The 16,670-nt window shown below is 36.0% G+C and overlaps 1 protein-coding gene across 1 annotated transcript in view; it reads left to right on the top strand.

Moving 5' to 3' along the window:
* The window catches only part of COL19A1 (collagen type XIX alpha 1 chain), a 341,639-nt gene that overhangs the window by 35,705 nt on the left and 289,264 nt on the right, over nt 1–16,670 (top strand). Inside the window, exons 4-6 of the mRNA XM_058669675.1 lie at nt 3,462–3,585; nt 6,495–6,770; nt 8,904–8,984. Coding sequence (XP_058525658.1) covers nt 3,462–3,585; nt 6,495–6,770; nt 8,904–8,984 — 481 coding nt within the window. The remainder of the gene's footprint in view (nt 1–3,461; nt 3,586–6,494; nt 6,771–8,903; nt 8,985–16,670) is intronic.

The following is a 16,670-nucleotide window of genomic DNA, read 5'->3' as shown; positions in this document are numbered from 1 at the left end:
AAAATGGTAAATAAGTATCAGTAGGGAATGGGAAGAATAAAGTGTTAAGGAAGCCTAAGACTAGATAGTTTACATTCATCTAGCACCTATGACTTTAAAAAGTAAGTTGATTTATTTGAAAGGCAGAGAAAGAAAAAAGAGGGATGGAGAAACAAAAATATCTTCCATAGATTGCTTCATTCCCCAAATGGCTGTATTGGTGAAAGTTGGGCCAGTCCAAAGCCAGAAATCTGGGACTTCATTGAGTCTCCCAAGTGGGTGTCAGAACCCAGGCATGAGCAGGGAGATGAATTTGAAGAAGCAGGTTCAGGACTAGTGCTGATGTGGGTTGCCAGTAACCCAGGTGATCACTTTTTCTGCTGTTCAGAATGCCAGTTCCATGACTTTGACGTGAGATTCTATGCATCCTTATCTGACCTGTGCAGGATTCTGTCTCAACTATCTTCTTGCAATGATGGTATTTTGAAACCAATCTCATTCCAACACTAGGGTTTTCAATTTACAACCTTGCATTCTAGCTTTGGTCATGCTCAACTTTCCGTCTCCCTTTCAATTTATGTCAGTTGTTTGCATTTCCCATGAATGTTTTCCATTAAAATAAGTTGTAATAAACAGCACAGGGCCGCTTTTCCCATCATTGCCAGTCATGGTGCTCTCCACATGGTGGGTATTCAGCAGATGTTTATGTAAATGCAAGCTTGTCAACAAGAAGTCTCTGGTTTTATTTGGCCTCTGTGGTATTGATATGGAGAGTGTTTATGGAAAACTTGAATTAATTGCCTAAATTTAAAACACAAAATTTTCAGATAAAAGTCTGAGTTTTTGAATTCTTTGGAAAAATAGAATGTCTGACAATGCTAGACCCACATTTCCATATGGTAACAGTTGGCAGAAACTACACAGCAGCTGGACTCGCTCAGTTCCCCACAATCCACACATGTGTTTTCTACTTAAAGACAAGTGTCAGTTGCTGTTATTAACTAACTTGCTCTATTTTTCTTATGAAAGGACTAAAAGGAAATAGACTTTTCTTACACACACCTCTTTACCCAGGATGGAAAATCCAGTGCTATATGGAGAAAACTCTGTGTGTGTGTTCAAAAAGTGCTTCCATATGAACTTAATGGTATTTTGTTGGTTGCTACTTATTAAATGCCTACCTTATGTATGTACTGGTTCTAGACTCTGGGAACAAAAAGTAAGTAGGATAGACAAGATTGACAAGCTCAGAGTGCTTTTGTTCCTCAGTAGACCCCATGTTTTGCAACTGCTGATTTTTGTGAATGAAGAGAAGATGTTGGTAGTGTTAATCTATAGGAGGAAGTTTCGCTTCTTTTATAACAGGGAAATAATGGATATACATAAAACAAGATAAATGGAACCTTGTAAATATTGATGATTTAAAAGGAGGGAAATTTTGTAAAAGGGAACAATCACGACAAAATGAGGTATGAAACAATAGGGAACGATGACAACTTATTGTGGCAGAAAGACAGTATCTTGAGGAATTGTAAGTGACCTAATAGATAGGAAACTAGCTGACGGTGACAGGGTTTGGAAGAAGTAGACCAATTAGTCTCATGACACTCCTGAGATACTCATTATTATAAGGAGACAGGCTCTGCCAAGGTAGTGACAGAGGTGTCTGATGCTGGCACCACAGGCCACAGCTTAACTACCCACCCCACAAAAACTTTTACCCTGAGTAACACTCAAATATGACTACATTGGTTAAGAAAAATAAAATGCTGTATTCAGGATCTTTTGAAAGAAAAAAGGGTGTGTCAGAAATAAAAGTATACAGCAAAATTTGACATGAGACAGAAGGAGATGCAAATATAAAAGTAGGTTTGTGTGTGTGCTCTACTTAACCAAGTAAGTTAACAGTAAGTAACAACTTTAGGCAAATACAGCTTTGTGTGTAGGTACATGTTTCATTCATCAGATTTGAGTTTGTCTCTAACACAAAAAGTGAAAACAAAATTTTAGGTGCCAGCACTGTGGCACAGTGAGCTAAGCTCTCTGCTGCAATGCCAGACCTACTTATGGCCTGGGAAAGCAGTGGAAGATGGCCCAAGTCCGATCCTGCAACCAGAGACCTAGAAAAAGTTGTTGACTCCTAGTTTTGGATCAGCTCAGCTCTGGCCATTTTGGGAGTGAAACAAGTAATGGAAAAAATCTCTCTCTCTATGCTTCCGTCCTCTCTGTAACTCTGCTTTTCAGAAGAACAGAAATAGTTTAAAAACACCACCAAAACTTTGCTATCTTTATTGACAGTGTATGGGTTTCAGCAGTTGGTTGTCAATTTTAGTATAGCTGAGTGAAATAGGCTATCTTACTTGTATATAGCAACTTCTCACTGAAGTTTAAACATTAGTTTTTACCTGCTAATTTTTTTAAAAGGAAGGTTCTTATTCTGAATTGTTTTTCCCATACAATGTGAATAATATTAAACGTAAGCTTCATTCATCATTCATATAACACCGTAACTTTGAAAAAAAATTGTACTGTCATTTGACTTCTCTCTATCTAGAAATAATGTCAAAATATTTCTTTAGGAATGAAAAATAAGCTACTAATTTCTTGTCATGTTTAGTATCAGTCTTAAATTGGTACTAGGTGATTGATGTTAGAACTCAATTTTAAATGCTTAGTACAAAATCGCATTTTTGCAAAGCATATGTTTGCCTATTATTTGGTATTCTTTGAGATTCTACCTGTTTCCTCCTACCAACAAAATCCAGGAGTATTGTATATTTCCTTTTAAAACCTCTACTATTGCCAAACTGCAGTGAATTCTGGTGATTTTTATCTGTAGGAATATATTATTTAATAAAAGGATATCATAGTATAGAATTGTGACCTAACTCCTCACTTTTCCAAACTGTAAGTTTTACAAATATCCAAGCAGATTGGTTTTTTTTTTTTTTTTTTGAGAAAGGAGTGAGCATTTGGCCTCACAATTTGGTGCAGATTAAGAAGCCAGTATCTCTCACTGAAGCACATGGATGTACTACCCGACCCTGATCCCTGGCTCCAGCTCCTGGCTTCAGCTTCCTGCCAGGAAAACTCGGGGGTGGGGGGTCAGTAATGGCTCCAGCCGAATCCCTCCCATCCTGTAGGGTTGTGTTTCTAGCTCCTTGTTTCAGCCTTGGCCAAGTCCAACTGTTATGGGAATTTGGGGATTGAACCAACAGATGGGAGCTCTCTTTATCTATCCATCTCTCCTTCCCTCTACTTAAGTAATTAATTATTTAAAAATTAAAATGAATGAAAATTTAAATTACATAGGTAATATAGGCACTACTACTTCTACATTTCCATTAGTTATAGATTACTTTAAAATGCATAATTACTAAACATTTATTGAGAAAAAATATTGACATATAAAAGTTTCTACCTGCATTTTCATTCTTTGCTATCTTCAGTTTCTCACAAGAACTCTGTTTTTTCTCCCACAGTAAGATATTTCCCACAGGCCTTCCAGAGGAGTTCTCCGTAGCAGCTACATTTCGTGTACGAAGAAGCACCAAAAAGGAGCGATGGTTTCTATGGCAGATTTTAAACCAAGAGAATATGCCACAGGTGAGGAATCATAGAAGTGTCATTATAACCATGAAAAAAAAGTACGGAAGCAGAAGTAGTATTCAGACATTCTATTGGAGGCATCGTCAACAAAGAAGCACAAGAATTATTATAGTAGGGGCCAGCATTGTTGAATAAGGAGTAGAGTGGCTGGCTGTGACACTGACATCCAACGAGGGTGCAAATTTAAGTTCAAGCTGCTCCGTTTTCAATCCTGCTCCCTGCTATTGTACATGGGAAAGCAGCAGCAACAACAACAACAAAAAAGGCCCAAGTGCTGTGCCCTTGAAACCACATGTGAGACCCAGAAGAAGCTCCTTGCTTCAGGCTTTGCTCTATCTTAGCCCTGGCTGTTGTAGCCTTTTGGGGAGTGAACCAGTAGGTCGATGACTCCTTCCTCTCTGTTTCCTTCACTCCAGTTCTTACTCTCCTCTCTCCCTCTCTTCTTTTTGTCTCCTCCTTTCTATGTAAATAAAAGGGAATATCATTATGTTAGAATTTTATCAACAAATTGAATTAAATCTGTTAAGAATTAAGCAAAAATGAACAAAATGAGTTGTCATAGTGTGGTAATGTTGAGATTATGACATGAATACCTAGTTTGCAAAATATGGTCAGGTGTTTTACTTCTAAATTCTTATTTCTTCTAATTATACTTTAAATGATTTTTCTTCACAACTGCTTTATTGATTATTCCAGTTCAGTAATAAATTCCTTTTAAAAAGATTTGTTTATTTTTTACTGGAAAGGAGGATTTACACAGAGAAAGAAATACAGAAAGAAAGATGTTCATCCACTGGTTCACTCCCCGAATGGCTAGAGCTGACCCAACTCAAAGCCATGTGGGAGTAGGATCCAAAGGCTTTGAGTCATCCTCTACTGTTTTCCCAGGCCACAACCAGGGAGCTGGATGGGAAGTGGAACAGGCAGGACCTGAACTGGCGCCAATATGGGATCTCAGCATGTGCAAGGTGATTTAGCCATTGAGCCATCGCCCTGAGACCCCTCAGTAATAAATTTTTAGCCTGATTTTTAGATGGTGGGAGCACTTGAAAGGCAGTTACAGAGAAACAGAAAGACAGACACACAGAGATGGATTTTCCATTTGCTGATTCACTTCTGAAACCAGCAGCAAGAAATTCCATCTTGGTCTCCCATGTAGCTGGTATGGGTCCATGCATTTGGGCCATCTTCTAACACTTTCCCAGGCACACTAGCAAGAAGCTGGTTGAAAGCCAAGTAGCTGGCTTAAACCACCAGTCTGATACAGATTATAGCATAATAGGTGGTGGCTTGACCCACTGTGCCTTAACTTGGATCACCAGTAATAAATTGCTTTGCTCTTACCATCTAATGTTAGCTATTATTTTTTTTTAAAGATTTATTTTATTTTTATTACAAAGTCAGATATACTGAGAGGAGGAGAGATAGAGAGGAAGTGGAGCTGCCGGGATTAGAACCAGCGGCCATATGGGATCAAGGCGAGGACTTTTAGCCACGCTGCCGAGCCCAGCTATTATTTTTGAAGTGATTCATTGGTTCATTTGATAAACCTTTGGAAATGAAGTATTGAGAAATGTTGGGAAATATTTTTCTCATCAATCAAATTTATGGTATACTATATGTTATATGTAACAAGGAAGAAAATTTAAAAGCAAATTATTAATATGAGGGAGTTGATGTCTAAAGAAAATGATCCCTGTGATAAGAATACAGTGTACAAGTGTGATAATTAGAGATAAACTGGGCATTGGTGAGTGCCTATGAAGCCATAGAAAGGATAGCTTACCAAATTGGATCATAAAGAGCACAGGAACCCAAGAAAATCTGTAGAAGAAATAGCATTTGGGTTGTAAAAGAGAGTGCAGGCATTTTTTGGGGTAAGGGGAGAGATAAATCTCAAAGTTACTTAATGAAGCCATATATTTGTGTTTGCTTTCATATTCATATCCATAAAAATATTTTGAATTTTCCCTGGTATTTTTTAAAAAAGATTTATTCTTATTTACTATTTTTTTGGAAAGGCAGATTTATAGAGGAGGAGGAGAAAGAGAGCGAGCGAGAAAGAGAGAATTTTCCATCTGCTTGTTCACTCCCCAAATGGCTACAGTGCCCAGAGCTGAGCTGATCTGATCTTGAGCCAGGAACTTCCAGTTTTCTCATGTGGGTTCAGGGATCCAAGGCTTCAGGCCATCCTCCACTGTTCTTACAGGCCATAAGCAGGGAACTGGGTGAGAAGTGGAACAGCTGGGACACGAACCAGTGCCTATATGTGATGCTGCCACTTGCAGACTGGGGATTAACAGTTGAGCATTTATGTCAACACAATCCCTTGTTTTTAATCTGTGAATGTAGTCACAATGTTATGTTGAGAAGATGAATTAAATCTGATGAGTATGTCCTCTGGAAAGTGTAATTTCAGTATACCATGCAAATTTTCATGGTTAAAGAAGTTGATTTCATTTCTAAGCTAAGGAAAATTATTATCTTATTCTAAGATTAGTAACCTTGAATTGCTCACCAGAAAATAAATAGTATATATTTAATGTGCAGTTATGTAAATACTGTCTTAATATAATTTAAAATTAGAAACAATATTTATAAACACAATTATTAAAACATAAACAACCATAAAATTATATAAAATATTACATATACATACAAAACATTTTCTCAGACGTTCTTTGAAGGAACATATTATGTTCACCAAAATATTAATAATATAAAGTTTTTACAGTTTGTGCTGTCTTTTCTTTTATGTTAATAACCATGTTAGACCGAGGTGTTATTTAAAATAATTTACCGAATGCATCCATTATACCAACATGAGTTTTAAGCTTTCCTTTGTGTGCTTTAATAATTAAAAACATTGATTTTTAGAACATTTAAAGATAATTTTAATTTTTCAGATTTCAGTTGCAGTTGATGGTGGAAAGAAGGTGGTGGAATTTATGTTCCTAGCTTCTGAGGGAGACGTGTTGAACTACATTTTTAAAAACAGAGAACTACGTCCTTTGTTTGATCGTCAATGGCATAAACTTGGCATCAGTATACAATCCCGGGTCATTTCACTCTATATGGATTGCAATTTAATTGTGAGCCGGCAGACTGATGAAAAGGACATCATGGATTTTCAGGGACGAACAGTTATCGCTGCAAGAGCTTCAGATGGCAAACCTGTGGACGTAAGTGGTGATGTTGCTTGTAAAAGAATAGCAGCATTCTAAGTTAACACAACATATTAAAACTCCTTTATTTAATAACAATGAAATTAATTCCTTGTCTCACTGTTGTATTTACTGTCAGATATGAGAAGGGTGGCTCTGTGTTTCAAACAATAGTTTCCATATATTATCTTCCTTCTATTTTCATCCTTTTTCTACAGCCTGTGAATTTAAAAGAATTAGGTCATGCCTTAAAATATATTAAAGGAAAGTTTTAGCAAAAATTGAAATAAAGCAACATAATCAATTTGATCTCAACTCGTATGTTTTGAATAAAGAGGACTGGAAAAAGATTAACTTCAAGTTAAATGATTCCAGATTATCAGCTGTTTCCATTCAAGAACAATAATCTGTTTATTCATCTTTATAATAGCAATTGCTTTGTATTTCAGACTGCCTCTCATAAGCTTATAATGACTTCCTAGGGATCTACTGGAAGAAAACACAATCACTAAATGTATCAGTAGGTGATAATGATGAGAAAAAAGCAACCTAACAGCTTAATTTTATGAGGGGTGGCATTGTGGCATAGTGGGTAAAGTCACATGTGAACAATGGATGGTTTCCAAGGTACTCTACTGCTGCTCCAGCTGCCTGCTTATGGCCTGGGAAAGCAGCAGAGATGGCTGAAGTGATTAGGCACCCACTACCAATTGGGTGGAGGGACCCAGATGAAACTCTTAGCTCCTGAGTTCCTCCTGGCTCAGTCCTGGCCATTGTGCCCACTTTGTAGACCAACCAGCAGATGGAAGACCTAACTAACTGAAACATCACAGATGTAGTTTTTAGCTATAGGTGGATTTTATATAATATTTCCCAACAGTGGATTCCTACCTGATGTCAAACTTAGAGAATGGTGTTGAGATTTGTTTTTTGGTATCAGAGTTTATAATTAGGCTCTAGTCTGATAGAACTAGCAAGAGCAAAGTGGGCTCTGGATCCAGAGGGGCTGAAAGAGCCAAAGAGCACATTGAGTTAGAGCAGCAGCGTGAGAAGAATGCGTTGTAACAAAGGATCCAGTTTGGTGGCTCAGCCTTGAAGGCTTAGTTCTACCTCCTCTTTCTCAGTGACTTCTACACAAGGGAAGAACTGACGCAAAACTTAAGGATAAGGAATATCAGGTGTGTCCTTGTTAAAAGTACACAGTAGAAGAATTATAGTACAGCATTATACTGATGTCATCATTTAAGGTGAATTCTGATTCATTTGAGGATAAAACTGAAGACATGCTATGATGCAGCTCTTAAAGGGCATAGTAATGTTAAACAAAAGGCATATCATTTTAAGTGATTTTTGATCCCACTACAAGTTCAAGTGAACTTAATTTTCACCATCTTCCTTTAAGCTCCGTGATCTATAACATTTGTTGTCAGATGACGATGTTTTATGTTTTATTTATTCAGGCTGCATGTTATGGAAAAACACATTCTAATAATTGGCTTTTTAGATAAACTTCTCATGAGCTTTTGTGAGAAGTGACAAAACCATATGAAGTAACTTCAAAAAAATTAGATCTTCAGGTTCAGAAGGATCAATATAGATATATCCCAAATTTTTCTTCTAAAGCATTGTCAATCTAAATTCTAAATTAAACAATGAATGAAGAAAGAGTGGAAGTAGACTGATTGTAGATTAAATAGTAATATTAACTTACTTCTAGTCCTTTGAAAATATATAATCTGTTTCAAGAGAAGTAATGTAATCACCTACAGGGGGAATACATAATAAGATTTCAGTATTGGATATTTTGGTAACAATCATGATTATAAATTTTAGTTAAAAACAGTATTACTTGGAGTCCCCATTCATCTATATATTTCATTTAATGCTGCCAATTTTTAACTTTGAAATGGTATTATGTCAATGAATCAAGATTTACAAGCACTTTTTATTGCCTAATTTTCTTTATCCATAGATCTCTGTTTGGAGCTCATTCCTCAACTATTCCATAAAATGAGTCCTAAATTAAAAACATTAAAATATCTACCAGTTATTTTTATAAGCTTTCTTTTTCTTTTAGCTAAATTATCAGTTAGTCTTAATGCATTTCTCAAAAACTTATGATAGAATTTTGCACTGATTTTTTTTTGATAGATTGAACTTCACCAACTTAAAATCTACTGTGATGCAAACTTCATAGCTCAAGAATCCTGTTGTGAAATATCAGAAACCAAGGTAAGCTCATTTTCTTGGGATGTGAGCATACAGAATACCAGTCTTCTTTGGTTATATAACTTCCAGTTCAAGTGTGAACAGTGGTGGATGTCTTCTAATGCTGAATGAGTATTATATTCCGAAGAAGGAAGCCTCCTTGTGCTCGCTCTCTCATAGTTCCCTTGCACAGCTTTAATCCCAGTATTTTGCTCTGAATTTCAGGCTTGATATTTCTTCACTGGGACTATGTACACCTAAGAGAAAACATATGCCCTTCTCTCTGCACTGGTTTAACAGTCACATCATTTACATCAGGTCTAGATCAGTGATCATACCTTGTATCATCATCCATCTGCTCTTGCTACCCTATCATTCAGCTTGGCTGCTTTCTTTGGCTTTTGGTAGGTTTTCATCCTCTTCTTTCACTACTCTGTTATTACCAAGCCTGCTATTCCCTGTTACTGCTGAAGTTCACTTTCACCTCATGCCTGGACGTTTATGATGTCTACTGCCTCTCGCACATCTAGTCCTTTAGCTTCGCAACATAAGCAGTGTAAGTCTGAATCACTGCTTTGTCTATTTATTAAGCTTTTTCTAAACATCAAACATCTAGCATTTAAAAACACTGTTCCTCAACACACTATGCTAACAAATAGCAGTAAAGCTCATTTGTTGCCTGCTATCCATCACCTCCTCAAAGCACAGGTGATTTCCTGTTGAAACAAAATGTAAATGTAGCTCGTAAATCTTTCCTACAGATTCTGACCCTATTTTCCTTTACCAGTCTTCTCTACCAACAAACTACTGAATGTGATTTTTTCTTTCTCTGTCATTGTAATGACCATGTGTGACATCTTATATGATCAGATATAACTGAACATGTGTTAATTTATTCAAGTGCAATTTAGACTCAGGGAAGCTTTACTTTCATGTTCTTTTTTATCACTTGCATTTTGTCCATGACCATATCTTTGTTTCTTGATTTGTTGACCTATCAACCGCTAAAGGCAATAGATAAAACTCATAGGAATGTTAATGAAATGAATTCTAGAAAAAACAGAAAACCCTGAAGAGTCCAGTTCTAGAATTCTGTGTCACAATAGGGTGAATATAATTTAACCATACTACAATATATATTGTAAGTAACTAAAAAAAGACTAAATGTGGTAACCATGAAGACATTATAAAAAATCATGGTAACACATATGCCGATTATCCTCAGTTGATCATTACCAAGCATTTATGGGAGTCAAAACATTACATTGTTCACCATAAAACATGTATAATATTATGTGTAAGTAAAAACACACAGCCAACATTCCAAAACAAATTAAAAATGCAATGAGCTTACTAACACAACATACAAGAAGAGTTCTTTTGGATCTTAGGTTTTCCCAAAAATTCTATTCTTACCATAGAAAAATATGAGATTAGTTTATTAAGAACTATGTTTCAAACTATTTTTAACCTTTATAATGTGTTTTGAGTCATGAAATAAGAATTGTGACCATGTGGTTCAAAGCTTAACTCTCTTTCGAATGTTATACGTTTTACATATGTGATTGGTTTTTAAAACATATCTCCAACTCTGCTTATGGCTCCCATTCTAAGTGAAAGGCAGCCAAATATCTTTCTATAAATCTCTAAAAAAATAATTTAGGATGTCAGTATAAAGATGAAATACCTAGACTTCTCAGAGCCACATATTCAAATCTTCAAGATAGTGATTTTTTAAAAACATTTAAAAATTATACTTTCTAATATAGTAACCCTTCAGAAAGTATCTTTTCTGATCAAAATGACATTTTTTTTCTAAAAGTTATCTTCTAGACCAACATTTGCTTCTATCATTAAAAGCTAGATATTTTCAACCTGAATTTAAGAGTTATTAAGGAATTGATGAATTATAGTGATTTTGCTACTGAAAATGGTGATATGATCACATATTTAATGAGCAAAACTTTTAAGAATGTTTTAGGAAGACTATGTAGAAATTTTAAACATTTTTAAGTAAGGGACCTTTTTCATTGTTCAAGTTTCTGTTAATATAAAAAAAAGGAATTTTATGCAATGCATAGATACACTACCAAGAAGGAAATGAAACCTCTCTCACCTCCAATACTCCCTTCAAATAATGCTCCTTTCTTCATCAGTTTTGCAAAGATGTAATTTTAATAAACTCCATAGCCACAAGCTTACTTCACAACTAATCATAATATTTAAAATTTACAAAGTAGGAAAATCACAGTTTCACTACAGTATGAACACAGATTAGAAATGAGAATTACGTTCCAAAGTGATCACTTCATTCTGATTAATTTGTATATTATATTAACTACTACATATCAGAAAAATATATTTGTCTTCAATCTTATTTTACTAAACATAATGCTTTCCAGTTGCATACATTTTTTTGCAAAAGACAGAATTTCATTTTTTTGTGGCTAACATTCCATACTGTAAATATACCATATTGTGTTCATCCAATCATCAATTGATGTACATCTGGGCTGATTCTGTATCTCAGCTGTTGTGTACCAAGCTTCATTAAGCATGGGGTACAAATAATGCTCTCATGCTAATTTCTTTTCCTTTGAATACATTTCCAGGAGTGAGATGGCTGAGTCATATGTTAGATATAGTTTAAGATGCCTGAGAACTTTCCATACTGTGTCTCAATAATGGTTGTACTGGTTTATATTTCCACCAATAAAGCATTAGAGTCTCTTCCCCACTTCTCCTTGCCCAACATCCAACATTTATTGATTTGGGGGGAAGAAGGGGAAGATGACCATTCTAACTGGAGTGAGGTGAAACCTTATTGTGGTATTTATTTGCATTTTCCTAATTGCTGGTGATTCTTTGGAATTTTTTTTCTGTCTGTTGGCCATTTGTACTTCATTCTTTAAAAATTACCAATTCTTCATCTTCACATTCAAATGCTGAAATGAGGAGCACATGTTCATGTTTTGTTTCCACATTTAGGCACTGGTACAACTACTTGTTGATCTTTTTCCACTGATAGCTTTTATATTTTAAACATGCCTCTGTGGCTTAGTGGAGTGTCTATTGCTTCACGGGATATTCAGAGGCTGCTGCTACGTTAGGTTGGAGAGCTCTTTCAGTGTTCAGGTGTGGTGTGGGAGTCCAAGGTGGCGGACATGTTGGGCATCGCAGCCCTCCTCAGTTATCAGGTGGGAGGATATGATGCTATCCATTGGTGTGATCACTGTGCCACTGTCAGGGTAATCAGTGCTCAGGAAGAGTTCACAGTGCCGACATACCCGACTCAAACATTCACAAGAACTGCACAGAGCCCTCTGCAGTGACCCACTTGGGATTTCAGAGGGCTGATGAAATGTCCAAAAATGAATAAAAAATAATAATCATAAGATTATTCGCAGTGAGATCCAAGTGCATGAATTAGAAAATTTGTACAGGACATGGCTGAAAAGTTTTACTGTAATACTGAGATATGGAAGAGAAATCGAACTTAAATTTTAGAAAGGGAGAATTCAATATGCAAAAAAATTTAGTGGAAAGTCTCAAGAGACTTTACAGACAAAAGAAAATATTTCTTTTTTTTTTAAAGATTTATTCATTTTATTACAGCCAGATATACACAGAGGAGGACAGACAGAGAGGAAGATCTTATGTCCGATGATTCACTCCCCAAGTGAGCCGCAACGGGCCGATGCGCGCCGATCCAAAGCCGGGAACCTGGAACCTCTTCCTGGTCTCCCACGCGGGTGCAGGGTCCCAATGCATTGGGCCGTCCTGGGCTGCTTTCCCAGGCCACAAGCAGGGAGCTGGATGGGAAGTGGAGCTGCCGGGATTAGAACCGGCGCCCATATGGGATCCCGGGGCTTTCAAGGCGAGGACTTTAGCCACTAGGCCACTGTGCCGGGCCAAAAGAAAATATTTCTAAGGTAGAAGGCAAATCCGAAAATATCTATCAGATCAAAACAGAAGGAAGACAAGAAGAAATGAGCAAACCTGAAAATAGTGTAATAGTGTTCAAGATTTATGTGATACCATCAAATGACTCAAAATTTGAGTACAGGAAGCACATAAGTGTTTTCGGAAAAGATTTAACCATAAAACTTTATAGCCAAAATTTCCACAGTACAATATAAAGAGAAGATTGTAAACTGTGACAGGTTATCTCCACAGGATCTCTAATTCTAACAGCTTCTTTGCCATCAAAAACCTTACAGGCTCAGAGAGAATGACATGACATAATACATAGGGAGCTGTCAATCTAGAATACTGTTCTGAAAAACTCACTGAAAGTGAAATGTAATCTTACAAAAAAAAAAATCAGAAATGTAAAGAATTTGTTACCACCCAGGCAGCCTTACAAATATTAATCATCATTATGAAAGAATGTCAAGGCAGAGATTTGGCTAGTACAAATATAAAGGAAATTCAAATGACAGGGCAAAGTGGTTATTTATTAATAGTAATGTTGGATGTAAATGATCTAAATTGTTCAATTAAGTGGCACAAACTGACAGAATGGATTAGCAAACGTGACCCGTCTATTTGCTGCTTGCAAGATACACACCTCACCAACAAAGATACACACTGACTGAAGGTGAAAAGATGGAAAGATAGTCCATTGCTAATAGAAAGTGGAAAAAAATAAGAATACCCATACCAATACCAGGTACAACAGACCTTAACACAAAAATTGTTAAAAATGAAAAAGGGCATTATATAATGATCAAGGGATCAATTCAACAGAAGGCATAACTAGAGTAAATGTTTATAAACTGAATGCAAGGGTGTCTGGTTATGGAAAACAAATTTTAATGGCTCTAAAGGGAGACATAAACTCCAACATAATAATAATGTGGGATTTCAGTAACTTTCATTAATGGGCAGATCAACTAGACAGAAAATCAGTGAAGAAATAACAGAGCTAATCTATGCTCTCAACCAAGTAGACCTAGTTTGTGTCCACACAACATTTCATTCCACAGCTGAAGAATACATATTCTTTTCATCAATGCATGAAACATCCTGTAAGATAGACCATATGTTAAACCATAAAGCAATTCTCAGCAAATTCAAAACAAATGAAGTCGTAACACATACCATTTCTGACCACAGTGGAATGAAGCTGGAAATTAACAACTTAAACTCTAAAAAATAAACAAGCACAGGAAATTGAATAGTATATATTACTGAAGAATGGTGGGTTGAAAATCAAAAGAAAAATCAAACTGTTCTTGGAAATGAGCATAAATAACAAAAGCTGTTTTAAAAGCTATATTTAGAATAATTTTGGTGCTATGATGAATAGCATTGATTTTATAAGTTTTGGTTTTTTTTTTTTTTTTTTTTGGCCCTGCCATTGTCTGTGTATGCAAAGGCCATTGGGTTTTGTGTGTTTATTTTATATCCTGCAACTTCAATAAATCCTCTTATGGGTCTAATAGTTTTTTAGTGGAGTCTGCAAAAAGGGATAATTTGATTTTCTTTTTTCCAATTTATATTCATTTGATTTCTTTTTCATGCCTAATGTCTTTAGCTAAATCTTCCAGAGACATATTGCATGAAAGTAGCAATGGTAAAAGTGGGCATCCTTGTCTGATTGCAGATCTTGGTGGAAAAGCTTATGACTTTTCCTGATTCATTATGATACTGGCTGTGTGTCATTTATTGCCTTACACTTAGGATGTTGCTTTTAGATCCTAATTTCTAGAGGTTTTTTTTTTTTTTTCATGAAAGAATGGTGTGTTTTATCAAATGCTTTCTCTGCATCTGTTGAGATAATCTGATGTGATGTGATGTATCACAGTTACTGATTTGTGTATGTTGGAATATCCCTATCCCTGTATAGTAGGGATAAATCCCACTTACTCTAGGTCAATTATCTTTATGGTGTATGACTGGATTTAATTACTAGTATTTTATGTAGGATGTTTGCATCTGTGTTCCCCAGAGATATTGATTTACAGTTCAGGTTTTTTTTCTGTTAATGATGCTGGCCTCATAGAAGGAGTTTAGGAGAATTTCCCCCTTTTGACTGTTTTAAATAGTTTGAGAAATATTGGAGTTAATATTTCTTTAAAGATTTGATGGAATAGGCTGGCACTATAGCATAATGTGATAACAGTTTGATAGAATTGAGTAGTATGACCATCTACTCCTGGGCTTTTCTTTGGGTTTCATTTGTTCTTATCGTTGAAGATTTGTGAGATGTATTGATAGATCAATTATTTGATGCTTTTTTATTTCTTTTTTTTTTTAAGATTTATTCATTTTATTACAGCCAGATATACACAGAGGAGGAGAGACAGAGAGGAAGATCTTATGTCCGATGATTCGCTCCCCAAGTGAGCTGCAACGGGCCGGTGCGCGCCGATCCAAAGCCGGGAACCTGGAACCTCTTCCGGGTCTCCCACGCGGGTGCAGTGTCCCAATGCATTGGGCCATCCTTGACTGCTTTCCCAGGCCACAAGCAGGAAGCTGGCTGGGAAGTGGAGCTGCCGGGATTAGAACCGGCGCCCATATGGGATCCAGGGGCTTTCAAGGCAAGGACTTTAGCCACTAGGCCACGTCGCCGGGCCCTGCTTTTTTATTTCTTGATGTAGGCAGTAATGACAATAAGCTTTGCCCCTTAACATTACTTTTGTTGTGTCACATAGGACGTGATATATTGTATTGTTGTCTTTATTTGTTTCCAGGAATGTTTTGATTTTCATTTTTTTATGACCCATAGTTTATCAGAGTATGTTGTTCAGTGTTTGTGTTTATATATATATTTCCAGTTTCTTACATCGCTAATTTGCAGTTTCATTCCATTGTGATCAGAAATGATATATGTCATCATTTCACTTTCTTTCATTTTTGGTTTGCAGACACTTGCTTTATGTTCTATCCTCAAGCATGTTCCATGTATTGGTGAAAAGAATGTTTGCCAACCGTGGAAATGTCCTGTAGACAGCAGTTTGCTCCATTTAGTCTATATTTTAGATTAACTCTTGTTTATTTGTTGATTTTCTGCCCAGTTATCTGTCCATTGATGAAACTGGCTATTGAAGTCTGTCATTTCTGTTGTGTCTCTGTTTAGATACATTAATATGTTTTGAAAAGCCACATTCTGGCATTCAGTGCATGTACATTCGCTGTTGTCATATCTTCCTGTTGAATTGCTTGCTTGATATCATACAATGCTATTCTGTGCTCATGTAACATTTTTTTTTTGTTAAAGCTAATTTTTTTTGTTATTAGGATGGTGCCTTTTTTTGCTTTGCTTTCTGTTAATATGGGCTATCTTTTTCAATCCTCCCACTTTTTTTCCATGTGGGCAGCAAATAGATTGGGCTTGTTTATTTTTTAATTCATTCAGCCATTTTGTGTCTTTTTAATTGCTAAATTTAGGCCATTTATTTTCAACATTATTGATAAACAGATTTAATCCTACAACTTCCTCATTACTATTTCTATTGCTCGGTTTGGATTTCCTTTGTACAGATGTGAGAAGATTTTCTTCCTTACACTTTTCTAATGTTGATACCATTTTCTGTTTCTGTGTGTGGTAAATCTTTAGTAACCATTTGAAATTCTGGATAAGTAGTGACAAATTAGTTTTGTATGTCTTTTTTTTTTTAACCTCCATTTGTAAACAAGGGATTTGCTAGGTGCAACATTCCTAATTGTTTCTCTGTTTTAGGACTTTGTCTATTCTCTCCTAAT

Source organism: Ochotona princeps, chromosome 1 (assembly GCF_030435755.1).
Source record: "Ochotona princeps isolate mOchPri1 chromosome 1, mOchPri1.hap1, whole genome shotgun sequence".
Lineage (NCBI taxonomy): Eukaryota > Metazoa > Chordata > Mammalia > Lagomorpha > Ochotonidae > Ochotona > Ochotona princeps.
This window is presented reverse-complemented; position numbering and strand designations above follow the sequence as displayed.